The sequence below is a fragment of the Chamaea fasciata genome, unplaced genomic scaffold, assembly GCF_029207755.1.
Source record: "Chamaea fasciata isolate MVZ Bird 193981 ecotype frontalis unplaced genomic scaffold, bChaFas1.0.hap1 SCAF_15, whole genome shotgun sequence".
Taxonomy (NCBI): Eukaryota; Metazoa; Chordata; class Aves; order Passeriformes; family Sylviidae; genus Chamaea; species Chamaea fasciata.
The window spans coordinates 9,356,481-9,384,456 of record NW_027094100.1 but is presented as its reverse complement, the minus strand read 5'-3'; the positions used below and the strand labels follow the sequence as shown (position 1 = coordinate 9,384,456).

The 27,976-nt window shown below is 48.1% G+C and overlaps 2 protein-coding genes across 2 annotated transcripts in view; one reads left to right on the top strand and one right to left on the bottom strand.

Annotated features, from left to right (window-relative positions):
- MGAT4B (alpha-1,3-mannosyl-glycoprotein 4-beta-N-acetylglucosaminyltransferase B) overlaps positions 1-18,697 on the top strand; it is a 51,078-nt gene extending 32,381 nt beyond the window's left edge. The window contains exons 2-15 of the mRNA XM_066197083.1: positions 2,929-3,108; positions 3,815-3,955; positions 4,779-4,912; positions 7,454-7,500; positions 9,596-9,709; positions 10,157-10,232; positions 10,594-10,708; positions 11,469-11,599; positions 14,441-14,548; positions 15,480-15,673; positions 16,040-16,118; positions 16,577-16,664; positions 17,550-17,662; positions 17,738-18,697. Coding sequence (XP_066053180.1) covers positions 2,929-3,108; positions 3,815-3,955; positions 4,779-4,912; positions 7,454-7,500; positions 9,596-9,709; positions 10,157-10,232; positions 10,594-10,708; positions 11,469-11,599; positions 14,441-14,548; positions 15,480-15,673; positions 16,040-16,118; positions 16,577-16,664; positions 17,550-17,662; positions 17,738-17,761 — 1,544 coding nt within the window. The 3' untranslated portion in view covers positions 17,762-18,697. The remainder of the gene's footprint in view (positions 1-2,928; positions 3,109-3,814; positions 3,956-4,778; positions 4,913-7,453; positions 7,501-9,595; positions 9,710-10,156; positions 10,233-10,593; positions 10,709-11,468; positions 11,600-14,440; positions 14,549-15,479; positions 15,674-16,039; positions 16,119-16,576; positions 16,665-17,549; positions 17,663-17,737) is intronic.
- Positions 18,684-26,681, bottom strand: LOC136297273 (leukotriene C4 synthase-like). Its single transcript, XM_066197084.1, has 5 exons — positions 26,550-26,681; positions 22,417-22,516; positions 20,543-20,613; positions 19,807-19,888; positions 18,684-19,548 (listed from the first exon to the last, which is right to left on the bottom strand). Exons 1-5 carry the CDS (start codon positions 26,605-26,607, stop codon positions 19,401-19,403), a joined length of 459 nt encoding a protein of 152 aa, XP_066053181.1. The 5' UTR covers positions 26,608-26,681; the 3' UTR covers positions 18,684-19,400.
- Between the last annotated feature and the right edge of the window lie 1,295 nt (positions 26,682-27,976).

Here is a 27,976-nt window from a genome sequence, read left to right as displayed (position 1 = left end):
AGGATGCCTGATTCCCACTTGGAGCCTCACAGCCAACCTGCTTCTAAAAACAGATTGTGAAAAACCATTGAGTGCAAATATGGGCCCTGGCAAGGTGAGAAATGAGTTCTTTGAACATGTGTGCTGCAAGTTTGAGAGGTTTTTGGTCTCCCAGGTCAGTCCTGCAGCCTGTCACCTAACGCTGACTTTCTTTCTTTCCTAAACCAGTATATTTTAAGCCCAAAGCAATGTGTTATCTCTCAAGAAAAAATAAGCCAAATCTTTTTTAGATATAGCTAGGAGTTTTTGTCCTGCAGTGCTTGAGTCTAGGGATATTTTAAGAGCTCTGTTATCTTGTGCTGGGAGGGAATACAATAAATATGTAGATAGGGAGTGCTGCTGCTTCGAAAGGTATGTAAAGGGTCTGTGCTGCACTGACACTAGCTAAAAAATTTGTTCAGCCTAATTAGCAGCAAATCACTTCTGTGTCCAACCTTGCTTGTAGAGATGGGAGCCAGTCCCCCCTCCTTATCCTCTGCTGCCCTTTGTGGGTTTTCGGAGCCCTCCCTGGCTGAGCAGTGAGGGTTTTTGTGAGGACACAGATCTGCAGCCACATGTCATTGCAGGCCGACAAGTGCAAAATTGCTGGAAATTCATGGGAAACTGTGCACCCGTCTCAGGCTTTGTCTAGGATTGTTCAGGTTGTCATCAGAACCAGTCACAATCGATCAGCTTTTAAATTTAATGAAATTTTAATTAAAGAATGGAAAGCCTACGAAGACATCATATGACAAGATCGCTGGAAGCAAATACAGTTTCACTTCCAACCATTAACCAGAAAAGCAGCAAATGGTCGACTGCACATCGCCATTGCAGTCTAAGGAAAGTACAGCTCTTGGCTTCGGCAGGCAGGTCATTAGTGACTGAATAATCAGTGACATTTCCCTTCTAAATCTGACACAAATGAAGTGCAGTGCTCTGGAAAAAGCCATTAAGTGCAAAGCCTCGCCTTTACTCTGCTCCAGGTATTGCAGAACAAGATCTAATGGCAGCCTTTAGCTGTGATTTGGCTTTGATAGCATCCACAGGATAGTAACCCCCCAGGATGCCAAGAGCCAAATGCTTCCAGCCTTGCACAAGCCATCATGTTGTGCAAAAAGAGAAAATGAGACTTGTTCCTTGCTGGTGTTCCCAGATGCAGCCAGTAAAAGATACAAGTAGGAAAACCTGTAATGTTAAGTATTGGGAACCTGAATGCAGCTGTCTTTTTATGTCTGAGTGGTACCAGTAGGTAAAGGTCTCACTCGTCGTGGGGTGGGTTTTGAGAGCCTGACATCCTCCTGTGAATTCCCATGGCAGCTCTCGAAGTTGGGTGTTAACCTATTTTTCTGCACATTTGAAAATGTTTTCTTGATGGGAGTGGAAAGCGAGCAGCCCCGCACAGGAAAAAGGAAGGACTGGTCTTGTTTATGTCTCTCCCTTGAATTTCTTTGAATAATGTGTTGTCAGATGGACAGAGTCATCAAATGGGTGTAACTTCCTCTGCTCCCTCCCCGGGTGCCATGGCTTTGAAAATAATGTCAAAAGGTTAATAGGAGCCAGACTGGCTTGGGGGGATCCCTTGTGCTGAAGCAGTGCGTCTTTAAGGTGTTTTTTCTTGGGGGAAAGACTGAAGAGGGGAAACTTCTTCTAGGCAAAAGCAATACCAGTAGCTGGACTGGGAAGCACTGTTGTCTTGGAAACTCTGTGCATTGAAGCTGGCTATGTCTGATTTTCAAAATTCATTTTTCTTTTTCTTCATGGACCCCAAAATAGAAGGTTTTGATGCAGTCAATGTATCTTTTTCAATTGCTTTGATTTATATTTAGCCCTGTGTTGGGAAGTTCCAATGCAGTATTTTTGATCATTAGCTCTCCTAGTCGTGTTTGGGTTAAGAGTCTACCATTCAGTGGATAAATCTGCTTTGGGTATAGTCTTGTGAGTTGTTATCTTACTGAAAACACGTGAATAACCACAGATAAAAGTGTGTTTTTAATGAGCAGTTTCATTAATAATGGGAAAAAATATCCCAGGAAGGTTTGTTAGTGGCTCACTGATTCCACTCCCAGCTGTTGTATAGTTAGTTCTGACTGAAAGCTCTTGATAGTTTTATTGCTCTGTTTACCGAGCATGGGATAAGATGTTTCAAAACAAAAAGCATTGCTAGCCTATCCGAGGGGGTTATTATACATTTATGATGTGTCCTAAAGGTGTGTATCCAAACACTTTGAATTCACAGAAGCATCCAGGCAGCTGTTGTCATGTGATTTTCTTTATCCTGAGAGGTTAGATTCCCAAAATCTCTTTTTGACTGTTGAAATTTGGGGCTCACTGGTGTCTGCACCATTGTCTTACTGAAGGGCAGCGTTCCCCCTCGCCAACATCTCTCTTTCCATCACTCAGGATCCTCCAGGAGATGGTTGTATTTGTGTGTCCAAAGAAGGGCAAACGAGCTGGGGAAGGCTCAACCTGTACAAAAGGATAGATTGGATATTAGGAAAAAATCCTTCAGGAGAAATCTGCCAATCATTCTCACAAGTTGCCCAGGGAAGTGGTGGAATCACCATCCCTGAAGAGATATAACCTGGGAACATGGTTTAATGGTGGACTTAGCATTGCTGGGTTAATGGTTGGACTCAATGATCTTAGAGGTTTTTTCCAGCCCAAACTGTTCTATGATTCTATTTCTATGTGACCCAGAAACCCAAGCTGAAAGAGGAAAAATGGAAGTAGCTTTATTATTGTAGTTCTGCAACTTGAACTGCCCTCCCCATGACCCTTTCGCCAACGGGTGCATGTTAGACCACAGCTCCCTAAATCCATAATTTAAGGATTGAGGGGGCAAGGGAGGTCTGAATGAAACCCTTTTGAGCACAGAGGACAAAACTTCCCTCTCTTCTCCATCCTCAGGTGACGTTGTGGACATCTACCAGCGGGAGTTCCTCGCGTTCCGGGACCGGCTGCACGCGGCCGAGCAGGAGAGCCTGAAGCGCTCCAAGGAGCTCAACCTGGTCCTGGAGGAGATCAAGAGAGCCCTGTCGGAGAAGCAGGCCCTGCGGGACATAAACCGGACCTGGAGCAGCTTATCTGGTGAATAAACAGGCATTGAGCATCTGGGGCTGTGTTGAAGCTGTTTCTGATGAGGAGGTAGAGAGAGGTGTGTGTGTGTGTGTACGTGTGCGCAGGGCTGCGGACAGGACCTGCTCTTCTCTCCCCCAGCGCGAGCAAATTGTGGAGTTCAGAGAGACTTGGGAGATCTTAAACTCCTGTTTAATTAGAGGTGTATAAGCATCATTAAACATGGATTTGACTCTGCTGAGGATATTTGCCAATTTGCTTGCTTACAAGCTTTTTTTTCTCCCTTGCAAGTCATACACTCCATTTCCTATGGCTGTATTCAACCCATATGGGAAATGGGTATCCAAAGAGAGGGGGGAGGAAGGAGTTAGGCTGGCTGAGCACCCCTTGCCAATTTATTTGTTGTTTTTTTTTTTTTCTTTTTTTTTTTTTAAGTTGCTCGGTTGAAGAAAATTGGATCTCTGCAGAAAGATCTGATTTGACCTTCATTTTATCTTCATTCTCCCCTCTCCTTCCCAAATATTTTGGGACTTCTTTAAGGCCCTCCTGGCTCCTGCTGAACTTTAATTGGGTTTGTGGTGGCATGTTAAAGGTTGGCCTGATTTTTTATAACCCAGCAGTAGTCTCGGGTGGCCAGGCTGCTGTAAAAAGGCTTTTTTGCCTTGCAGTCTCTTCTTACCTACCGTGCCTTGCAATTGATTCCCTTTTCCTTTTTAAGACGAAACCAAGTTAAAACTGTGGAATATCACCAACAAGAATGTGCTGCACCTTCCCACCATCTTCCATCATTTGCCACATTTGCTGTCAAAGGAGAACAGTCTGCAGCCAGCCGTGCATGTGGGACAGGGGCGCACTGGAGGTAAATGGGAATTAGTGCTGCTTCTGGTGCTCTTCCTCACCTTGGTGCCTGTCCCTCCCCTTTCCTCTGGGCCTGGCTGTTGCACAGATACGAGCAGGACTGGAGGAAGGGCTGCATGCATCATGCAAGCTTCCTTGGTTTTGGTGACATGTGGGGTGGGTGAGCCGTGTCACGCCTGCAAGTCTACAGGGGAGTGCTGTCTGTGCTCTTGACTGGCCCTAAAATGTTCTTGATGCTTCTGCCAGATGTTGTTTGCTGCTTGCCATATTCAGAGTGCTCTAGACTTTGCCAGGAAGGGCTTCAGATGAAAGCATAGTTTGTAGGGTGCTTCATGGAGATTGTAGCCCTGCTAAGGGGACAAATTCCATTGGGATTTCCACCCCATTTGGTTACTTGATGGTTCCCCCTGCTCCTAAATCCCAACCCAACGACAAAGACCTGACTTGCACCTACTAAGCTGTAGTGCTTTTGGCCATGGGAGGGATTTGAAGAACAAGAGGTGTTTGTCAAGTTGCTGTTCACAAGTTGCAAAGACCCCTGGGAGGGGGAGGGGTTTGAGGTATTTCGTTAGAGATCTTTCCTTCAGGGAGAAAAAGCAGAGCATATCTGACTGCCCATGGGTGCCCTGCCAGCCTGGCACACTGGGCTGAGGACAGGACTGTGGGAACTCTGCATAGCCCAGGAACCCACCAACCTGCCGCTTACTGCTGGTTTTTAATGACAGAGCCTGGCATTGACCAGGTGAACCATGAGTTGGTCATGGGAGCAGAGCAAAGTGCCCAACACAGCCCGCTGTCTAAAATCTCTCTGTGGCCCTGGGCAGTGTCCGTCGTGATGGGAATCCCTAGCGTGAAGCGGGAGGTGCATTCCTACCTCACCGACACCCTCAACTCCCTCATCTCAGAGCTCACTCAGCAGGAGAAGGAGGACTCTGTCATCGTTGTCCTCATTGCCGAGGTAAGACACAGCTTTGCCAGTTTGCCCCCTTTCCCTGGCCCTCCTCCCACTGTCTGCCAGGCTCGGTGCCAAACAGGACGCTGCCCACCTGGACACCAGCTCTGCCACTTGCTGGGTAGATAAGCCTGGCCTTGGGCTGCCGCCAGCAGGAGCAGCAGGTTTGTCGTGCCCAAAATGAAATGCTGGCTGGGCCAGAGAGGATCAGCATGTGAGCAGGCAAACACGTCCCATTAGCAGCTACCGGTGTGGCACAGCTCACCTAAATCAAGATGCCTCCTGCAGGGTGCTTGAATGGATATCCACAAAATGAGCTGGAGCAGCCCCATGCCCATGTCTAGGAGAGCTCTCAGACCTCCTCCTGCAGCAGCTCCGTTTATCCATGTACCTGTAACACAGCACTAAACCCCTCTTGAAACCCAAGAGTCAGTGATTGAGGGTTGAGACTGATACTCCTCTTTGTACTGGTGCCTGGAGCCCGGAATCAGTTGCTGAATCCAAGGGCTAAAAAGCCTTGATACTTTAATCCACAAGAGCTGCTTTTATCTATGGGTTTAGATGGTTATTTTTCTCCATGGCTTTCCTCTCAGGATTATTTTCTTGAGCCTGAAGTGCATTTGTCTTAATTTCCAGAAATCCAGTGAGAAAGATAAACCTCAGTAGCCTGTTACGGGGAGCGGAACAAAGATGAATGTCTGAGTTTGCTGCCTGTTTACCCATAATTTGACATTTTGAGTAGCATTTGGCCTTCAGGGCTCTGGCTGGTATTTTGTACAGGGAGAAGGTGTGCACAGATGGTGCAGCCCAAAGGGCTCAGGACAGAGTTTGGTCCTGGCTGTCATTTGGCTCCCTTGGAGCCAGGACAAGTTTGGTGACTGTTTTTGCAGTGGGTAAGTTGAAGCCTGAGAGGTTTTAAGCAAATTGACCCAGACCAGCTCCTGTTTTGGACTGCAGTAATACTGCTTTGGTTGACTTGAAAATAAGGTGTGTGCTAGGATGGCAGCTCCTGATTTTCAGGATGTACCTATGACGAGGAAAGTGAAAAACAAATTAATTAATTCTGATCCTCTGAAGTGCAGGAGCACACACATCACATCCCAGTAACAGCAATGGCAGTTGTTGCAGATTCCTTTGGCCAAGTTTGGTCTTGGAGCTGCACAACATCCTTCTGTGCAAGTGTCTGCCACTGCTGTGCCTGCTCTGCCTCTTTCCAAAGTGTTTTTCCATGTACCTGCACTTGTTAGAGCTCCTTGGGCATGGGATAAAGAATAAATAGTGGAGAGGGTGGTATGAGCCTGGAGCAAATGCTGAGTAATTTGGAGACTCAGCACAGGTGGGGCAACTGAATGTCCTTTCTGGGATAGGGACTTCTCATTCCCAAGTGTCACTGCTGGCCACTGCAGGTGTCATCCACAGTGGCTGGGCTGCCTGGGAGAGCAGAGGCTTCCTCAGCTGCCTGAGGGGAACCCTGGGGTGAGATGGCTGGCTCGGCTGTCACCAACCCACTGTTTCAGACACTTGGAGTAGAGCTGCATGGTTCCTGCCAAAACCAGGAGCATCTTTCCTGCTTTTGTTTTTCCCATTGCTGTTTTCTTGGCACGCTGAGGTAAGACATCGGTCCAGCACTGGGACTCTGAGCCCTGTTTAGGAAAGGGACCTTTTCCTCTTGAGAAAACCCTCCCTTGTCTCTGTGCCAGCACAGAAGTGCTGTGCTCAGCCTGTGACACACATCCCGGTGTCTCGTTCTCACCTCTCCCAGCGCCGAGTGCAGCAGCAGCTGGTCCCGGCTTTTCCGATGCTGCATCAGCAGATCCACCCGGGACGTGCGGCCTCATGATCCATATGGCTCCCCAAATCAATGCCACCACCAGGAAACAGGAACAGTTTTTGCTCGTGGGTCTCCTGCCCTTTGTTGTGGGGTTTTGTTTTCCCCGTCACTGTGCAGACGGTTTCTGTCCAGTGCCTGTCCCTGTGCTTGCGCTTATCTCACCTGCAGACAGCAGCGAGCGGTGCCGGCCACCTTTGTCTCCCAAATGTTATGGGTTGCCACGTTGATTGTGGGAACAAACTGGGGGTTAAGGAAGAAAAGTGTCAAAATGAACCTGAAATGAAAAACTTATAAATAGACCCCTCTTTTTCATCAAAGGGTACAGAGTGTTCGCTGCCAAGAGTATTCTCTTGGATGCAAGCCAACATGTGTAGGGAAAAAATAAATAGCCCAAAGGTTAAAACTTGTGCAAACACTTGGTGCTGGCAGGGGGAGAAGTGCCAGGAGAGCACATGGGGAAGATGTGCAGGTTCTTGTGTCCTTTGGGATGGATTTTGGTGTGTGATGCCTTTGGTTAACACTGACCACAGAGGAGGGCTCCTGGGAGCTCATCAGCATGGGAGAACAGTAAAGCTGGATAAAAGGAGACATGAAGGTGAATGAAGATGATACAGATGTGCTGACAGAACCCCAGGGTGTGTTGAAGAAGATTTCTGAGCCATGGGGGACACAGGCTGAGGCTGAAGGGTCTAACACTGCTTTTCTTTTGTTTTCAGACGGATCCACAGTACACGGCCGGAGTGGCAGAAAATATCAAAAACTTGTAAGCACTTCCAAGTGGCTTTAGCGTACAGCCTGTGCCTGCAGCAAGGCCAGGGAATGGCTTCATTAAGGAGAAAATACACACTCTTCTGCTTCCCTTTTGTGTTTTGTTGTTGTTGCTTGGGGTTTTTTCCTCTTTTTAAACTCTCTGCTGTCTTTGCTGATGCTGCTTCCACTTTCTGCTTGTTCTAAAATGCTTCCAGGAGGCTGCTTTGTGCTCGAAGTATTTAACACACGTGGTCATTTTGTTCTGTTTTGCTCCTTCTGCCCTGGGGCATTGTGAGGAGATGGATTGTTTAGATTTCCAGCGATCCTGGCAGTTGTTTCAGCGTCTCCTGCAGCCCTGTACTTGCTCTGTGCGGTCTGGGCAGTGTAGTAAGCACACACGAATGCTCCTGCCTTATTTTGCTTTAAAATCCGTGATCCATCTTTCTTCCCACTCCAGCCTGTTTGTTTTCCCCTTGTTCCAGGCTCTAGTTACATTTGTCTCTCGTGCTGGCTGCTATTTCTGTCCTGGAGCCTCAGTGTCTTTTGCAGCTTGGTCTGTGGCTGTTTAAGCAGAAGCTGCTGATGGATTATTATTAACCATGAGCCGGTCCGGGCGTTAATGGCATCAGAGCTCGGAGGCGAAGGGAAAAGGTGGGGAGAGAAGGGGCGGTGACTCCCGTGCAGCTCCCGCGGTTGCTCCTTTCCAAAGGAGCGCAGTGGGCGCACGAAGGAGAAGCGAAGGGGCAGCACTTCGTGCCGGCGCCGGGCAGGGATGGGAGAGGGGCTGGGACGTGCCTGGGGAGGGTTTTGTTCCCGGGCACTTGCGGCAGAGCTGAAACAGAGCCCTCCATCTTGCTGTGCAGGAGCTGGCAGGGCTCCCCTCCTTGTGCCTGCAGGCAGGAGGACGCACTTATCGGCGGATAATGGACTGATTGTCCGATGGATCCTGATGAAATTACCGGGCGCTGCTGCGGAGAGTGCCTCTAGTAGAAGTCCTGAAACTTTAATTGACTTAATGATTTGATTTCTCATCATCCCCCTCTCCAGCGCCTCCCGCCCCTCCCTGAGTCACTGAAATTATTTTTCTTCCAAATTGAATTGAGGTGGTGTGGGGCCAGGGCGGGCTGGGCTTCTCTCACAGGAGCGGGGAAGCTGTTGCTGCTTTACTGCAGTGTTTTGTCAGCTCAGTGAGAAGCTGCTGTTTCACTGCTGCCTGAGGAAGGGAAGATTTGAGAGTCTTAGCTGAAGGACCTGCCAGTGCCAAGGAAGGAATAAAGAAGGGAAAAAGGAAGTGAGAAGTTTTTGGCAGTCTCCCTGCTTTGTCTCCCTCTGCCCCATCTCCCGTCCTCCAGGCTCTGCACAAACAAAGGAAATCGGCCTTGCACCAAATGTTCTCCAAAAGGCAGTATAAAAATAACTGGTTTTCCTGCTTATCTCTCACAGTTAGAGCAGTCCCAGGGTATTGCTTGCAAGGCTGATGTAGGTGCCTGCTTTTCAGATGGGTGACATTATTTTCTGTTTGAGTTTGACTCTTTAAAGGTTTCTTAGCCACATGATAGGAAAAGTAGATGCTGATTTTATCAGCATGAGAGAACTAGGTAGACTTCCTGCTGGCTCTCTGAACTACAGCACAGCAGTGTTTTAAGCAACTTAGCAGAAATGTATAGCACACCCTCGGCAAAATTAATTTTAATTACTGATGCATTTGAAAACTCTCGAAATGCCTGTAGTGCCGAATCCTTTCTTTGCTGAACCAGTTTGCAGGTCATTTAATCCTGTGAAGAGTGCATGGTTGCTCAGGGCTGGTCTTTAAAGCTGACCCTTTATAGTGTGTGTGTGTGCAAGAAGGAGAAGAATGCTGGTGGGGAGCATGTGCACGTGGGGCTATTAGAGACTGTGGGAGGGAGAAGATAGCTTCAAAAGTCTATGTCAATCCCTGCCGATGTCTTCTGATGAGGCCTGGAAGTGCACTAGATACCAGGGAAGTTATACCCTAGGGGCTGTGGTTTTTGTTTGGCTCTGTGGCTCAGTGTTTACCTAGTGATTTGGTCTATCAAGTATTGTGTCAGACGTGGAGGTATTTGTTTACTGCTGCTTTTCTCCCTCAGATTCCCAAAGGAAATACACTCAGGTCTCCTGGAGGTAATTTCCCCATCTCCACATTTCTATCCTGATTTCTCCCACCTGCGGGAATCCTTTGGCGATCCCAAGGAAAGAGTCAGGTAAGAATGAGTGAGCTCATAAACAAGCAAGCCCTGAACTAAGGAACTGTAGCACATTCCTCACAGACTACAGCAGGAAAAGCTCTTCTGCAGGGCTAGGTGAGGACTTCATGAATTGGCTGACATGAATTATCCAAGAGCTGGAAGGATGTGATTTGGTGACAAGGGGATGAACTGGCACAAACTTTGCCAGGCTTCCCTTGTGCTGTGGTGTTTCCATCACCAAACAAGGGGCTCATTTTAACCCAAATTATCTTCATTTTGGAAGTCCTTGAGATTTCCAGTAACTTTTAGCTGACCGGGAACCAAAGGGAGAAGCCATATCCCATCCCCTCTGCCTCCCAGGGCTGTGCCACCTTCCCATCTCAAACCCAGCCTTGGCAGGCTCCCTGGAGCAGCCACTATCCCAGCAGAGACCAACACTTCCATTATCTTTGTCTCTTGCAGGTGGAGGACAAAGCAGAACCTGGACTACTGCTTTTTAATGATGTATGCCCAGTCCAAAGGCATTTATTATGTGCAGGTGAGTTTGGTGGTGGAGGGAAGATGGGTGTACCTGTGTGTTCACTGTACTGGCTCATACCAGCTCAGAGAGAGCAAAGAGAATATCCAATTCTGTGATGCAGCAGAGTTTTAACCACATAGTTTCAAAAGTTGGGTTTTTAAAATACTTTTTGACTTGGAAACCTCCCACTTAGGAAAGGCTGAAGTCCTTGTTTCTCTTACCTGTAAGACTGAGTGAGAAAAAGTGCTTTGAGCACCTTCCAGTATAGACTGGGTCTGTGCCAAAGCTTTCCTCTGGTCTGTGGTGTGATTGCTCTGCATAGAGAGACTGTTGCTGGGACCTGGATGGGACATTGGCACTGTGCCCTTTTGTCTTGCAGCTGGAGGATGATATTGTGGCCAAACCAAACTATCTCAGCACGATGAAGAACTTTGCCTTGCAGCAGCCCTCTGAGGAGTGGATGATCCTGGAGTTCTCTCAGCTGGGGTTCATTGGTAACATTCTCTCCTTCTCACTCCAGTCCTATCAGGCACAAGGCATAAGAGCCTTCTGGCTCTTGCCAGCACTACATTCTTGGCCCAAGAAATTGTCCCCACAAGATGGTAAAATACTTGGACTTGATCCCCTCCTATTTTTGCAATGACCCTTGTGTTTGCACAGGGGAGAAAGACCCTCACAGCTGGTACCGCTGTTGCTCACTTTTAGTAAAAATAAACCTGGTGAGTGGCCCAGCCAGCAGCCAAACAGCTTAGATATGGCCAGTAGCTTTTAGGCTGGATGGGATCTGGATTTGCCTAAGAGTGTGCAAAAGGAAGTTTACATCAGCCCAGAACTATTTTGGGAACAGCAGTACATGGTTGCAGTAGCAGCTTGATCTGTTATTTTGGATACTGGTTTCACTGGCTTAAAACTTGTAGTTTTCAGGGCAGGAAATGGTCTGTCATGCAGCTGGCTGTGTTTTTCATCCTTGTTTCCCTTTACTGAATGGGAGAGTTTTAGACCTTTTGATACTATTATGACCTGTGAGACTCTAATGCTTTCTAATTCTGCGACGAATATTAAATCCGGAACTGTATTAGCAATGTCAGCAGTGCTGGTACATAAACAGGAGCCACGTGTTGTTTCCTTTACATGGATGGCCACATCTAACCTCCATAGCCCAGTCTCCCCAATTTTTCTTTCCCAGCTCTGATTCTAGACCATTTCATACCAAAGTTCCTTTCTCTCTCTCTTTGCTCTCTCTTTGTGCCCTAGGAAAAATGTTCAAGTCTCTGGATCTGAGCTTGATTGTGGAGTTCATCCTGATGTTCTATAAGGACAAACCCATTGACTGGCTGCTGGATCACATCCTCTGGGTGAAAGTCTGCAACCCTGAGAAAGATGCAGTACGTAAACAACCTCTGTTGAAGCGAAATGTTCTGTTGTGTGTGAGCAAATGTAAGCTTGGCTGTGCCTCCAGAGGATCTTTTCTGTGAGCTCTGGTGCTAACTGACTTTGCACCGAGCCGTGCCATTCCTGTGGAGCATGCCGCAGGGTGTCCTTGTGGATTGTGTAAGTGGAGACCTGGGAGTTCAGGCTTTTGTAGTCTGCAGCTGCCAGGAAAGGCATTATTTCTGCATCTAAGCACTAATAGGGTATTCCTCCTCCAGTCCTCGAGGACTGGAGTCGTTCCCCATTATTCTGTGCTGTTTTGCATTCCGGTGTGCTCCTCTCCGTGAAGCCCTTTCCCACTCACTGCCTACAACCCCAGAATAACCCTTTGACGCCGGATCTGTGTGCTGTACCCGCCTGGAGCACACATGGAGAGTGCCCAGAGAGCTCACCCCAGACGACCCAGAGCAAACCCTCCTTGCACAGTCTGCCAGAATGAAGCCAGATTACTCAAAGCTCTTGTCAGGCTTTCTAGAATGGTGCAGAGAGGTGAAATGGGCTCTGTTTTTGTGCTTCCGATAAACCCCCGTGCCCTGTGGAGGTTGTGTTTGAACTCCAGCAGCAATGGGCTAAAGCGAGTGGGAAGGGCAGAGGAGGAGTGTGTGTGGCAGCAGATGTAAGATGAGCTCAGCACCAGATACTCTCCTGTCTTCTCTCTGAACATACTGTATTTACTCAAACGCTTGCTCGCCCTCCTCCCCCAGTGGAGAACAAGCAGCAGAATCCCTGTGCAGAGCTCAGAGCAGGTGGCTTAGAACAGACTTCATGGTGACAACCGTGTTGTGGTGATAAATGCCACACCAAGTGGTCACTCTGGGAATTAGTATTGTGTTTCTGTGCTGGGGGTTGCACCATCCTCAGAGCTCTGCAGAGTTGGGGCAAGGCTGTGGTTTAATTTGGCCTGATCCCTGGCAGAGGGCATGGCATCGGCTCCAGTACTCCTTGTGCAGCCAGACCAGTCTCAGATGATGTCCCCTGAACCCTCCTGGCAGTTCAAACCACTCAGATGTGACAGAGCAGTCCCCAGGACTGTCTGGCAACCCCACAGTCCACACAGCTGTGAGTAAAGCCGGATGGGTGGGATGCTGGGATGGAGCTGGGAATGATGCTGCTGTCTGTGCCCCCACCTTCAAAATCCTCAGCTTGAGCACTGATTAAATGTAGATCCTGTTGTGCAGGATCATCTTCTCCATAACTCATCTGGTGCTTATCTTTTTCTACCTGATGAAACCAAGGTTTTCTCAGGGGAAACCGCAAACCTTATAAACATGTTGCCTTTTTAAAAATTAACCTACTTTCCATGTGGATTTCTGGCTCCTTTCCCCCACTGTTTGCATGATTAACTGTGCACAGCGCCCTTTCAAACATGACTTTCTCTTGTAAATCCCACTGTGCAGAATCAAATTGGTAGCGGGGAGGATTTGTGTTTTTGATTGAAAGTTTGTTTGACCTGAGCTTTTGGTAAGTGCTTTGCTTGCTCTGGGTATATTCTGCACCTTCTTTTTAAACTAATTTTAGATTTACCTGGGGTAGATCTGTGTGAAAGGATGACCTTCTTACCACCGACTGAGCTATTCCCCCTCCTGGCTTGTCTGTGACAAGGCTGCTTTCAGGAAACGTTTCTTTAGCAGTGCAGGAAAAGGGGAGAAATATAAATCAGGAGATGCCGTAGCTGCCTCCATTCCCCTTCTTCCTCCTCTCCCCATCCAGAGTGAGATAGCCATGATGGAGTTGCAGCCAGAGTTGCTGGCAGTGAGTACAGTCTGTCCCATTAGCATGGCTAGTTTTAATTTTCTAATGTAACGTGAGCTGGATTAGGGGATTATCTCTTTCGCAGCTCACGGGTCATGCCTGGAATTTCCCAGTTCCAGGCCAGTGGTGGGGGCTTGGTGGGACACCCTGTCTGTTCCAGGCATCCGGCGACGCCACACACGCCGCGGGATTTCTGCTGGGTGGGAGGCTGCAAGAGCAGATGGCATTAGGGATCTGCATGCATTTCTTTTCTTGGAAAAAGCCAAAGTTGGATAGCAAATACCCTCTCCATACAGCTTTTAACCTGTATTTTTGTCCTGCTCCCCCAAGCTGAGAGAAATGAGCTATTTTAAAATGTGAGTTCTCATCTCCCCACGCTCTCAGTGATTTTCCCTTTTGTCTTTTATTCCCTCTCCGCCGTCTCTCTCCCTCCACTCCATGGTAAATCACTGCCAGGATCACATTGGCATCTCCAAGTTTATTTATGTGGTGGATAGGCGTGAAACAGCCCAGCAGCTCTGATGATGGCACGTGCTCGCATCTGCTCACAACTCCTGCCAGTAAACTGGGAACTGCCCATCCAGAGAGAGCCCACACTTGGTACATGTTTACCTGGGCTCTGAGTCATCCCAGGCTCACTGTACCTTCAGACATTAGGGATCCCAAGCTCTGAGTTGTAGGAAAAAGGCTTTCCCAATAAGCCAAGGGCAAACGAAACTCAGTTCTCTGGCTGTTCCTCCCTGACACCTCAGAGGGGATTTGCTCAGCATTCTTAGCTATGCTTGGCAAGTTGAAATTTGGCACTTAAACCTGGAGCCTGCCCAGCAGAGCCTGGGGGGCGAGTGGCTGAGTGTCACAGTCTGGTTTCTCCAGAGTCTGGTTAAAAGCCCTCTTGCCAGTTTAGAGCCCAAGTACCACAGAAAGGTGCAGAGATGGAGGACAGGGTTGTCTGTCACACTTTGTGCCCTTGTCCATCCCTCTTATGGGCCACAGTGGCCTGCAGAGGTTTGAGCCTGGGGCACTGTGGGGCTGTCTCCTTTCAGAAACACTGCGACAGGCAGAAGGCAAACCTGAGGATCCGCTTCAAGCCCTCGCTCTTCCAGCACGTGGGAACCCATTCCTCCTTGGCTGGGAAGATACAGAAGCTGAAGGTGGGTACCAGCTCTCTGTCCAAGCTACAGGTGGCCTGACCTGCAGGCATCCAGGAACTGACTGCTTTTGTGTGGGGACATCAGTGACAGCAGCTGGTGGCAGCTAGATTTCTCTGAAGTGGTTTTGTTTTATTGTGAATTACAGTGAGCTCAGGTAGCTGCTGCTCCTCAGAATGGCAGTGACACGCACCAAGAGTCACTGCAAGATTTTAAGCCTTTGTACCAGTCCTGGCCACCCATCCTGAGTGCCAGACCATAGTCCAGGCAAGTGACTTCGAAGAATCTACTGAAAAACCTTGGACAGATGACTCCTGGTTTGGTCTGACTTCCTTCCCACTCCACTCCGTGTTCCTGGGATTGGGTGATAAGCAAATTATAACTCACTGTATAAGAGCTGGAATTGTTGATGTGTGTTTAAACATGAACAGAATGCAGCTTCCCACAACTACATGTGCAGAACCCATGGACAGACATCCCTGGGCTGTGCTGTCTGTGTGATCCCCGGGGAAATGGATGGTATAATCCAGTTTGTATCGCAGTGCAGTGCAGTCAGGCCATGTAATCCAGTCATTTTATGCTATTGTCAGCCTCCCAGCTGCTATCTCCTGAAGTGTAAAGACTGTTTCCAGAGCTCCTGGGGCAGGGACAGGCGTTCAGGGACATTTGGACAATGAAAGGCTCCTTGTTGTGCTGGATCGGAGCACAGAGCTGGGATGTTTCTCTGAGCTGCCTCTCCTGAAGCAGTGGTCTGGGATCCAGCCACACATTCCCCTGCCTGGTGCCTTGCCCAAATTACTTCCATCTCTCATCCTTCCGTGCCCTGCAAATCACAAAATTTTAATTTGCAGTGCCTTGTAGCTGGCACCCTGGTTCCTCACGGGCCAGAGCGGCTCACGGCCCTTCTCTGCCCTTTTGCTTTGTGCCCACCAAGGACAAGGACTTTGGGAAACAGGCACTGCGGAAAGAGCACGTCAACCCTCCTGCCGAGGTGAGCACCAGCCTGAAAACCTACCAGCACTTCACCTTGGAGAAGGCTTACCTGCGGGAGGACTTCTTCTGGGCCTTCACTCCCACTGCTGGAGACTTCATCCGATTCCGATTCTTCAAACCGCTCCGTATTGAAAGGCCAGTGCTTGAGGGGTCAGCGGGGGTGTGGGGACAGCCCAGAGCGTGTGGAGACATTTGACTTTTGCTCTTCTGGCAATTTAAATCAAATTTCTTGCCTGTCTCCTGCTTGGCTGCCCAGGAGGAGAGAGTAGTGCTCTTCCAGGGGAAGGATAATTTGACCCTTTCTCAGTGGGGCCACCTTTGCCAGAGCCCTTTCCTTTCCTGCACTTGTGAGCAGTTCATGGTTTAGCTGGTCTGGCACAAAAAACCTCCTGCCAAATCGTGCTGTGGGCTCTTTGGGAAGGTGCCTGTTAGGATGGGGTGAAAGCCATCATGTGCCCCCTCGCTCAGTGTGCCTTTCTGTGGATTTGGTCTCTGTCACAGGTTCTTCTTCCGCAGCGGGAACATCGAGCACCCAGAAGACAAACTCTTCAACACGACCGTGGAGGTTCTGCCATTTGATGTAAGCGTTTGATTGAGATTGGAGGTGAGGGTGGAGTGGGAAGCAAAAGAGACTTGAGTGGAGAGAACTGCTTAAAGCCCTCAGGAAGATCTTTACAAGATTTGAGTGCCTCTTACAGGTGCTGGCAGGGAGCCAGAGGGTCATGCCTGGTGAGATGCCAGCTCAGGAGCAGGGTGCTTGGCTGAGCACGGCTGTGTGAGCCATCCCTGCCTGCAGAGGGGGTGCTCCAGTGGGTGGGATGGCTGCAGAGGAGGGGATGAAGCCAGGATGGTACGGTTGAAACAGCAGCATGAAGACTGCAACTGTCCTCTTGTTTTGGGCATGTGTCTCAGGGTGCCAGCTATGGGATGAGATGCCAGGGTTCGCTGGCAAGGACAGCTCTGGGATTGCCGCTTTTCCTTGGGGCTTTTGGGTGACTCTTGCCTTTGGCCTTGCACAAAACTGCTCTCCTTTTGCAGAGTCTACAGTCAGATAAGGAAGCCTTGCAGGAGGGAAGAGGTGCAGTCGTCAAATACCGCAGGACAGCGGATGGCTACATCCAGATAGGTACGGCAGGGTGTGGGGTGGTGAAGTGCCTGCTGGCTTTGGTAACACAGCCCATGTCCTCACCTGCGTGTCAGTCAGGAACCTTAGAGCTGTTTGCTTGGCAAAGAGTAATTTCTGCTAGCCAGGAGCCAGGTTGGAACAGGATTTGTCATTGTCTCCTTTCCTCCACTGCCCTTGCTCTCAGACCAGGTTGTCCTCCTCAGATAGTTTTCAGTCCTGCATTTCTGCCAGTCTCCTTAGAACTGGGTCCAAATGATGCAGATTATTCATTTGCTTACCCTGGGGTTAAAAACCTCCACCACAGGCAGTTTTGCTATCTCTGTAGTCACACCACTTGCAGGTCAGACTTCATCTCTTGCCACATGAGCTTGTTTTAGTGCCTGCCCTGCCCTTGGACAAGAGCGAGCAATTGCAGCCTCCAGAGACCTGTCTGTGTGTGATACAGCCCTGGTGTGCCTGCTAAGATGTCATTTTTTTTTAAGTAGACAAATAAAAGAAAAATTTCCTGGCACATACAGTGTTTTGCCATTTTCTCATTCCTCTGCATGCTGGCTGATTTCTCCCAGTTGAATTTTCAAAAAAAAAAAAAAAAAAAATAATCACAACCAAAAAGCCTGTCAGGCCACTCTGTCCCCTTTCCCATAGCAGTGGTATGTCGCCAAATATTCCAAATACATTTTGATTTGTTTACCTGATTTTTGTTCTCCAAAATGTGGCATTTTGCACTGTATTGCCATCCACGCTGCTGGTTTTTAGGCTGTTTTGTGCTGGGGAGCTGCAGGCAGGGGCTGCTGGGGCTGTTGGTGGTGCCCTGGGGGAGAGGGGAGGTGGAAGGGCAATGCCAGAGGACTATTCCTGTGTCAGCCATGTGCTCTCACCCACCAGGCTCATTCTCCAAGGGTGTCGCAGAGGGTGAGGTGGACCCATCTTTTGGGCCACTGGAGGCCATCAGGCTGTCCATCCAGACCGACTCCCCGGTGTGGATCATCCTGAGCGAGGTAAGCCGAGCTCCCCCAGCACCTCCCCACCCCCGCCCAGCTCATTGCTCTGATCCCACCCCTCTCTCCTTTCAGATTTTTATCAAAAAAGCAGAGTGAAAGAGGCATGAGGCAGAACGGACACACTCGTGGATCCCTGGTCCTGCTCCCTCCTCCCCGCGGCGCCTTGCCCGGACCAGGACAGCGCAGGGCCGGCTGCCGGAGGCGGCACTCACCCACACACCCCGGCCAAGCTGCTGCTGCTGCTGCCGCGCCGGCCCCACCCTCCCCAGCGGGGCCAGGATGGGCATCGACTGCTCCAGAAGAGGAGCAAAAAGCAGAACCCAGCCCCCTGCGCAGAGGGGTGGCTTTGCTCCGCTCCCTCGGGGTGCCGGCTGCTGCTCGGGACACGGGACAGTCTGGGGTCGGGATGAGCTTTAGCGAGCGTGGGGACAAAAAGCACCTTCAGCCCCGGGCAGGGCAATCTTCGGCTGTATTTGGGGACAGAGCAGGTCACGCCGAGTCCTGCCGGCTGACCCCACCGGCGTGCTGGGACCAGGGTCTGCCTTGCCCTCTCCCAGGCAACAGTCCTGGCCACAGCTGAGGATTAAGTGAGGGCAAAGACTGACCCTCCTTCAGCAGAGGAGGAACGAATCCAAAGGGGTTGGAGCTATGATTATGGCAGGGAAAAACAAAAACATAAAATATGCCACACTGTGCCTGCCAGCATTGAACACAGCCCCTTAACTCATGGTGAAGTCTCCAGTGTCTTCATGCCTTGAGATGGAGTGCAGAAACTGTCTTTTTTTAAATAACTATTTCAGTTATTGATTGATGTGGGTTTTTTGGGGAAGGAAAAAAAAAAGCAGAGGTAGCCCAGTTCAAAAATAGTAGGGATTAGTGTAAATCCCAATGTCCTTACAGCTATACACTGGAATGCATTATACTACTTTAATGTTCTGTATTTTTTTATTATTGGATACGTTTGATTTTTCAAGTACATCTCTCTATATAAATATATAAAACAATGTGCACTGTAATAAAAGCTGAATTTAATCCTTTGGTGCAGTAGTGAGAGTCACTTGCAGCCAGGCTGCTTTAGGCACCTCTGAACCCCGAGTTCACAGCAGAGGGTGGAATCCAGGGAAGGCAAGGTCCTGTTGCAGGGTGGGTGATAAGTGAAGCTGGGGCAAGGTAAAAGTCATTCAATCAATGCCAAACACAGACTTTAGTAACTGGACTAGGGTCAGGCTTTTCTCCCAGTATTTGGATGTGGTTTTAGGCAAGCGTACCCATCTTTTTCAGTTTATCAGAGCAGCTTTTCCTATGAAACCCAGTCCCCAACTTAGATGTTCTCACACCGGTCTCTGAGCACCTTTGACAATCACGGGTGATTTCTCGTGAGAAAAAGAATTTATTTTTGTATATCCATGGTGTGATTCTTCAACACAGATCATTACAGCAGTAAGGAGGAGAGACGACAGCATGTGGGTCAATCTGTGCTCCACGAGGCAGAGCCAGAGGCATTTTAGAGCAGACAGTGCTACAAAGCCCAGCAGTGAAGCCCCTCAGCAGGGGCAGGGGCTGGAAAGCATTTGCTTTCTAGAAGGGAAATTACCTCTGAAGAGCAGAGGAGTGCCAGCATCCACCTCCCTTCAGCGGGGAATGCAGAGCCAGGGAAATCTCTCTGATGGTGCCGCATGACTGGCTCCCCTGTGCCAGGGGCAAACAATGGGTCTTGGGAGAGCCGTGGCCCCTCTCACCAGGCACCATGGAGCTGGAGAGGCCACATCAGTGCTGCCATCCATGTGGAGGAGCTGGGCCACAGGAAGTGTGCCAGGAGCCCGGCCAGTGCCAGCCCCACCAGCACCCAGAGCAGCCAGGCACTGGCATACAGGGGTCCCAACCTGGGTGGGAGAAAACACAGGCACTGCCAGCCCAGCCGGGGCACAGGGCCCGCTGGCAGGGCTGTGTGTCTCCTTTGGGACAGCCAGGGAAGAGGTGACACGGCCATGGGCACATGGGGGCAGGAGCGGAGCAGGAGGAGGTGGTGAAAATCTGCCTGCAGTCCCACCCATGGGGAGGAAACCTGCTCCAGGGGCCACGTCCTGCTCCCACCTCCCTGGGCTGGTTTGGGGTGCCCAAGGTCCCGGTCAGGTCCTTACCGTCCCTGGGCAGTCACAGCGTAGCCCTGGAAGTATTTGAGGCGGCTGTAGAGGTACAAGAGCCCACAGGCCGCAGTCACACCTGTGGGGACAGGGGAGCCGAGCTCTGGCGGATCCCTGGGCACTGCTGGAGCTGCATTCCAGCTGTCACCCAGCAGCTGGGGCGTGACCAGAAAACCAAACACGGAGTGATTTGGCTTTAAACCCCTGTGGGAGTTGGAATGAGTTTTCTTCCTGCCCTTTTTGTGAGGGGTGAACTTCTCTGCCCCACGGAGTTGCCCTGGGACTTGGGTTGGCAATGCTCCCTCACGCGGTTTCTCCTCACAACTTCCCTCTTGCAGCAACCAAATCCCCTGAGCTCACTTGGTAGGGACAGACAGTAGATGAGTAAACGTTTGGGTTATGGTTTCTTGTTCTGATATAGCTCTGCCTCAACTGCTGCCACCCTGACACAGCCTGACCTTGTCTAGAAGCAGCACGAGGGGACAGCCAGGCTCCAGCAAGGAGCAAAGGCTGCCAGTGCTTCCTCCTCCAAGCAGGAATGGACTCAGCTGCTCCCAGCTGGAGCTGGGGCACTTCTCGGTCCATCCAGCTAAAGGGGAAATTTGCTTTCCATGAACAAGAGCCTCACAGGCACAGAGAGTATGCCTGGCTCATAATGGGATTTAAATTGGGGCTGGGGTTTTCGTGTTTGTTCACAAGGTTTGGGTTGGAGCTCCCCCCACATCCCTCTTACCTTGATGGAAGAAGATTCCAGCAACCCAGAGGAGGGAAATGAAGATAGGGAAGTACTCTGAGCAGTTTGCCCTGGTGAGAAACAGAGATGAGAATTAAAACTGCCTCCTTGTACATCAGAGCCTGGATAACCTGGGCTGGAGAAGGGAATTGGAAACTCGTGTCAGAGCAAACTACACGAGCTGATGAAAACCATCACTGTGGTGCGGGAAAGGGGCTTTTTCTGTGATCAAGAACACCAAATATCTGTATTGTAGAGAAAAAAAAGCATCCAAACAACACACAGAATTCACGTCTCCCGCATTCACACGGCCCTGGAATGACAAGCTGTAGCTGAGATGGAGATTTGTCTCTGCAGGACCCTCAATGGGCTCCACCCCACACACAGCACCATCAAAGACAGCTGCTGCACCTCCAGCTGCTGCGGGAGAGCCCTCTCATCGGTATTTAAGGAGCTTTTCCCTTCCCCTTGGGCAAGCACAGCCCAAATTTCCCACAAGTCACAGTCCAAGAAGGAGCCTTCTCTCAGATAAAATTCAGCAGGAGGTGATCAGGTCTACAGCCAGGTTTTCCTCCTTTTTCCTTTGGTAATAAAAATACAGATTTTCTGCAAGAGTAGGAGCTGTGCTATTAAAGACGTTGCTTTTGCTTCTCCCACATTTTACCATTCCCTAGGCAATTTAATCTTAATGTCGGCCAAAAATGTACAAACCTTTGGAGAATGGAGCCAGACTGGGAGCTGGAAAAAGGCTGAAGGACCTTATTCTGTAAATGCAGCTCTAGCCTCAGTGAGGGGAGGCTGCCAGATTTCTTCAAGTGAGTAATACATCAATACCACCTTTTCCATTTTTTTTTTCTTCAATATATGAAATTATCCATTTGTATACTCTTCCACAGGGAAAAGAGAAAAACCCACAAAGAAGCGGTATCTTCTCAAGTCCAAGTTCCCCAAGGTCACCTTCCCTGCCAATTACAGCCAGGGCTTCCCAGAACACCACAGCCCGTGGCATGACTTGGTTAACACCCATTTAATAGTAAAGTATTTAATTAAAAGCCACATCAGCAGCTCCCCATCTCGCAGAGGCTGATGTCTCCAGGCAGGCTGGCCTTCCGTGGCACCACAGAAGGGCTGAGGCCGGTGTTTTTGTCACTCCACAAATGTTTCCTGTGCGCTGGCAAGGGAACGCAGCTGCTTTGTTCGGGATTTAGTGCTGGGCTGGAACTACCCTTCACACCAGCCCCAGCCAATTCCTTTCAGCTGCTTACAAAACAGAACGACTGAGATGAAAGACGGAATCTGGTGCTTGCTGGAAGCCGAAGGGATCTGTGAACGTTTCCAGTTTAGCTCCAGCATTGCTCTCTCCATAGGAACAGAGCAAAAAGAAACAGCCCTCAGCAGGGGCCTGCGAGTGCTGATTCTCACAGTACAATGGCTTCTGAAAGGGAAAAAATTAAAATGCCCTTGTAGCTTCAAGGGCCCAGCAAGGCCGTTTGCTTCAATTCAACAGCAAATCATTACAAGAAAATATCAGGTTATTAATAAAGCTTTGGCTGCTCTCACCATTTGGAGCCAATGGTAATATTAAATTTAATGATTCTAATTGTGAATGCAGTACACCTCCTCCATACGGCCACTAATTTGTGATTTGGCTGCCTCACAATGCCAGAAGGAGAATTATCATGGATGGACAGAAACACCCCAGCCAAAATGCTCCAAATCAAAATGCAGACCTTTGCACACAAAGCATTGGAAAAAATCACATAATATCAGTAGCAGTAAGTGGCAAGGTGACTTGAGGGGGACCAGTCTCTCCCAACAGTGACAGCTGACTCAAGTCTTATCTAGACAGTCACCACAAAAAGTCAAAATCTTACTGAGCTCTGAAGGTCCGCTCAAATTCAGGGTGACCTGTTGTTTCAGGAGGGGAAATCTTGTACTTCCGACGGGCATAGATCACCTGCATTGCAAAATAGGCTGAAAACAGAACACAGGAATGGTAACAGACCAGCAGTGTTTATTTAGCCAAGCTTTATCTGACTTGAGATCAAACAAGTGGTTAGAATGAAAGAGCTGATATGACCTAGGTCCATAGTCCAGGGCTGTCACACATGACATGCAATAAATGTGCCATTTATTTCACTCTCATGCTTTAAATTCAGCTTCGGTTATCCCAGCTGGGTGCCAGTGCTGGATGACACTTTGCATCATCTCACACCCAGCAGAGCCCTCAGTGCCGCTCCCCAGCGCATCAAACACAATAAAACCTTACCAGGTCCACATTGAGTCACAGAATTATTTCATAATCTTGCACTTTGTGTTTAGTGTACATGTGCACCGTCAGCCAGTCTGATGGGAATGATGGACAACACTTTCTGCTATTCCTAGTGGGTGCAAAGTATGGCCCATGTCACAGAGGAGCATCCAAACCGTCAAGCACTGGGACATCATTTAGTCAATTAGAGATGCTCTTAATCATGGTAATAAAAGGAAACAGAGAAGAGGGTGATTATTTCTCGCTCTTCACTCCTGCAGGGCAGCACCAAGGCTCCAGAGTTCAAGGAGCACATGTGCTGCCCATGCCTGCTATCAGCCTGTGCCATATTTAAGCCAAGACTCAGTACCTGCTACATCAGTCCTTTTTACATTTGTAAAGGACATGGAAAGTCACTTCAAAACAATGAAAACTTGCTAACATGAAGATTTGGAGTGTTTCACTGTTTATTGAAAGTTCCTACTCCCACAGGCAATTGCTGATGCTCTGAGTGTTTTGTTTAGGTGCACTAGTACACTGCTGCCTTTATTGAAAACTCCTATTTTCATATAGGAGAAAATTAAGTTATGAAAACAATTACTTTGGTGGTCTGTGGTGGTGTCACTGAGACACTTGAGTGAGCACAGTCCTCACACAGCAACACTTCCAGAGCATGGCACAGAAAGACACGGAGCCAGGGTGCAAGGCCTGCCTTTGGGACAGTCTTACTGTACCAAAGACAAAAGCAGAACAGCAGGATAGAGAAGGGAAAGTAGGGACAGATGTTCCAAGACTAAAGACAAGACATGTGCCTGCAGAAATACATTAGAACATATGTAGAAGGGAATTAGAAATGTAAACAATCTGGTGCTATGTGACTTGTGTATCACAAGGTTTTAGTAACAAAAATACAGTGATTCCTTTCAGAACACATTAAGAACAATTAAGCATGTTCTAGTGTCTTCCACAGTGACCCAGCCCTAAACGAGAGGTGCTGACAGACCAGAGTAGGGGGAAGCAAGAATGTTCCCCACTCTTTGATTCATTGGTAGCAGGCTGATCATGGGTGAGGGTGTCACCCTCCTCCAGACGTCCAACAGGACACGACACAGCATTCCCTCTGTGAATCCAGAGAAGTGTAACACACAATGGGAATTGAGCAACTGCTGGCAGAGCTGTGGGAATAAGACGCAACCACGACCCATCCTGTTACCCCTCCTCCTCCCTGATGCTCTCAGGGTCTCATCCCAGTCTTCTCCAGAAATGGACAGAGCTGAAGTTACAGCATCATGAGTAGCTCTGGCTTGTAGCATAAGCCCAACTGCACTGGGCAATGCTCTTCATCCTGCTTTGTGCTATCTGCACCTTTCCTAAGGGAGGATTCTTGTGACTGATGGGTGAGGTAAGAGACATTTCACATCAAAACTCTCCATCAGCTCTACACTTGGCATCTTGCTTCTGCACAGGGGCTACTATTCAGACAAGTCCGACACAGATCCCTGACACTTAGGGATGGGTAACATACAAAACAACCACCCAAGAGGAGCAGGAGCCTTTTGGAGGACAGCTGGCTGTTCCCCAACCTGGTGTAAGGGTGAAGAATCAGTCTACAAAAACACTTCTCAGAATAAGGTGTTGAAAAAACCCACACTGCATGAGCCTTCTCAGCACGGACTCTTAGAGAAAATGAGTTCAATCTACTCTGCAGAACCTTTCAAACAATTTTTTTTGTGATCGGTGTCTCGAGGTTAATCACCTGTGTGGATTCCCATGTGCCTTAGGGGCTCACCTCTCCCTGAACTTCGCTCCTCAGTGGAAATATCCTTCATTCTCTATTTGATTATGTCCACAAACATGTCAAATCGTATCACAGCTGCTATCTGCCACATTTGAGTGAACCTGGCAAACAAGCCCTGTGGGGCCTGACAGTGACATGGCATAAGTTTTGTTTCCTTTGAAGCCATAAAATAAATGAGTGGGGGAAAAAACTGGAGTAGAATAATTTTGCTCTGTGGTACAATGTTCACCACAAGGCTGGGGCACACATCTAAAGAGTGCTAAACTCAGAGTTTCACTAAACTGAGAATGACTAAATTAAAAAGGGGAAAGTTACTTGAAAGAATGTAGAAACTGCAGGCTGCCAGGAAATTCAAAAGGAAACATAAAAATCAACCAACGCTGCACCAAGGTCAGCCATTAAATTACACCTCCTACACCAGGGTGTGATGGAGGAGTGTCTGTAGGGATAGCCCATGTCTGTGCTTCAGTGCTCACCTGCTCAGGGTGAACCCCAGACCTGTAACTCACCTACAGAATGTCCTTTCAAAACATGTGGAGAAAGCCACAGGACAGCCCTGAACCCCAGTGACACAGGCACACGTATTTCACAGGAGCAGATGGAAAGGAAACGCACAGGATTTTGCAATTGCTCCTTGGCTTCCCATGCACAGATCATAATACCAGGATGCTTCATCTGATCAAACAGATAGGAAGGTGCTAATGCTTGCTATTTTTCTGCTGGCTTCACAGCTGCTTGTATGCCATGAAAGTAAAATGCTTAATGCTGCAACCTTTAAAAAGTACTTGAAATTCTCATTTAACAAAAATATTTAAGACAAAACTGCTATCTAGGGAATTGCTGCTGAGGGTTTCCTACAGGACAAGGGCTCAGCAGCGTTTCTGAAACTCAGTTTCAAGTTTTGTTCATGTCTTGTCTTTGCACACTAAACACTTGCTCCACCCCCACTTAACAACAAAAAAATTCATAGTACAAAAGTTTCTTCCATTTAGTGGTGGTATGTCTGTATAAATTGAGTAGAAATTACTGAAAATTCAGAAGTCTTGAGCTCTATTTTTAAAGTGGCATATTTTGCTTTAAATAATACTTATATTAAGAGATTTATCAGCTGATGGCTAAAAGCACACGACGCTGCTCAGACATTCACATCCATGTATAAGCAGAGGTGTGATAGCTGTATGGTGCATTAATACAGTGATAATAAACCCCACAAACCTTCCCTTATAGAATAGTGAAGATTGTGATTAAATGGGGGCTCTGTCCCCATCCCAGACAGGGGAGGGATTGTCCTGAAGCTCAAGAGGGAGAGATTTTGCCCAAAGGACTCACAAATAAACAGAGCTTGGCAACAACACTGTTCCTTCTAAACGGTCTAAACACAATGCATCTATCTAAATTAGAAGTCACTGAGTTCCTTTGACGAGCTCTGTGACTATTTCTGACCAGAACTTGCACTGGTTTCCCAATTACTGTGCTCTCAGTCCATCTTGTCCTCTGCTCTGTGCCATAGGAACACACAAGGCTATTGGTCACACAGAAACACCCGTGTGCACGAGGCTCCTTTCTATACCCACACCAGCTCTGTCTGTGCACACCTGACCTCCTCAGCAGCACATTTACTAACCTGCCTTTATTTTGGCTACCTCCAGCCACTGCAGGTTACAAATTACCTGCTAAAATTCAATCACAACTAGTTTACTTTAAGAACATCACGTTGAAATTGCTTTAAGTCTAAAAGTTTTACTTGCTGGCTTTGAGGATTATTTTAGTCCCTGTTAAATAATGACCACCCTCAGGCATGACACTTCTGCCATGAACAGCCAAAAATTTGTATCATTCTGCCATGTTGGAAAACAGTGACTTTCACTCTACAGACACCCAGAGAAAAATACAGGAACCATATCCCACAAAGTTTAACATAATTACCTCAATACCGGCATTGTACAAAGGACATTTACCTTGCTCCAGGACCCCCAGAACTGTGACTGTGGCCAGCAGGTCTATCTGATCTCTCATGCTGCTAACTGTGGAGCAAACCCCAGGCTGATGTGCTGGGTACAGCTCTCCCAACACTCTCTCCACCACCCACTTCCACCGAGCTGCCTCTGAGCACAGGTGTTTCCTACACCACACCTTAACTCACATTAACTCTCTCCACACCACGTGGTTTTCCAAAGCTGCCACCCACCAGAAAAATGTCTATTCCAGCCTCTTGCTGAACAATGGAGCAGGAGAGAATTTTACATGAGCAAACTGTGAAATTCTTCTAATTACATTTACAGATTTTATACCATGATTGAATTATATGTTGCTGGCGATGGAAAGATGATGGAATTCTTTCCAGCCTTTTTGTTGCTAGTTTTAATGAGCTCTGAAGCATCTCAATTATGTGCAAGGTTGTAAAAATTAATAACAAGCATTTACAAATTAATGACTTGACCTTCTGGTCTTATTTCAAGTAGTGGAGTTGACCACATGGAAGATTTGATACGCTCCAGCTGGAAAAACTTAATTCTGTTACCAGATTCTGTAATTTAACAGAACATTCAGATCCTTTGTCCTACCAATTCCTACTCTTAAGTTTACCAAAGAGGAGTACAGTTCTTTTCTAGAACTCATTCACCCTTAGTAGTTTTCTGAAGTTTTTAAGCAGTACAACCCTTTCCCTGGCTAACATACAAAAATAATAGTTCTCAGATCTGAAGGCAGCAGAGGATGTAGAAATGTACAGACCCTGGGAAATGTTACACTGACATCAGAGTTATGATTGTAAAATGTAAAATTTGAAAACCAGCAATGTTTTAGCCCTGAATAACTTTTCTCCCCACTCCACGAAAGTAAAATAGGCATCAGTTCAAAAAGTTACCTTATGTTTTTGAGCAACTTTATATGGATGACTCTGATTTTAAAATCAAAGAGGTTTTCCCTTAACACTGGTGGCTGAGCCATTGCATTTCTCCCTGTTCAGTCACACACACAAACCCTCACTACAGAATTTGTGCATGTACCAGACCTACACACAGCAAGTTTTCTTCTAGTTTGGCTCTTCATTGCTTCAAAACCCCACTGTGACAGCTCATCAAACAGAAAGTTATTGAATCAAATATCCAATGTTACATATTTTATACATAACCACACGTGTAGAATAGCAAACCCACTTTCTCTAAAAAACCACTCATATGATGTGACTTCATACTCTCCAAGGTACAGCAGACTCAGACTAAACAGAACTAAAACCTAAAAATTAACCTTAACTGAACCTATTGGTGACCAAAAATTTCATCTGTAGTGTCCAACATGAAAGTCAGAGGGAAAATGCCACCAGGGTCTCCTTAAAACATATTTCAGCAAACAATTCAGGCTTGAGAAAACACTTCCTTTACGG

Coding starts and splice junctions, on each gene's coding strand:
- LOC136297273 (XM_066197084.1), bottom strand. CDS start 26,607: ATGAGAGATCAGATAGACCTGCTGGCCACAGTCACAGTTCTGGGGGTC. Junction 20,614..22,416: donor GAGCGGACCTTCAGAGCTCA/GTAAGATTTTGA, acceptor GTTTCTCACCAG/GGCAAACTGCTCAGAGTACT. Junction 19,549..19,806: donor GCTGTGACTGCCCAGGGACG/GTAAGGACCTGA, acceptor TCTCCCACCCAG/GTTGGGACCCCTGTATGCCA.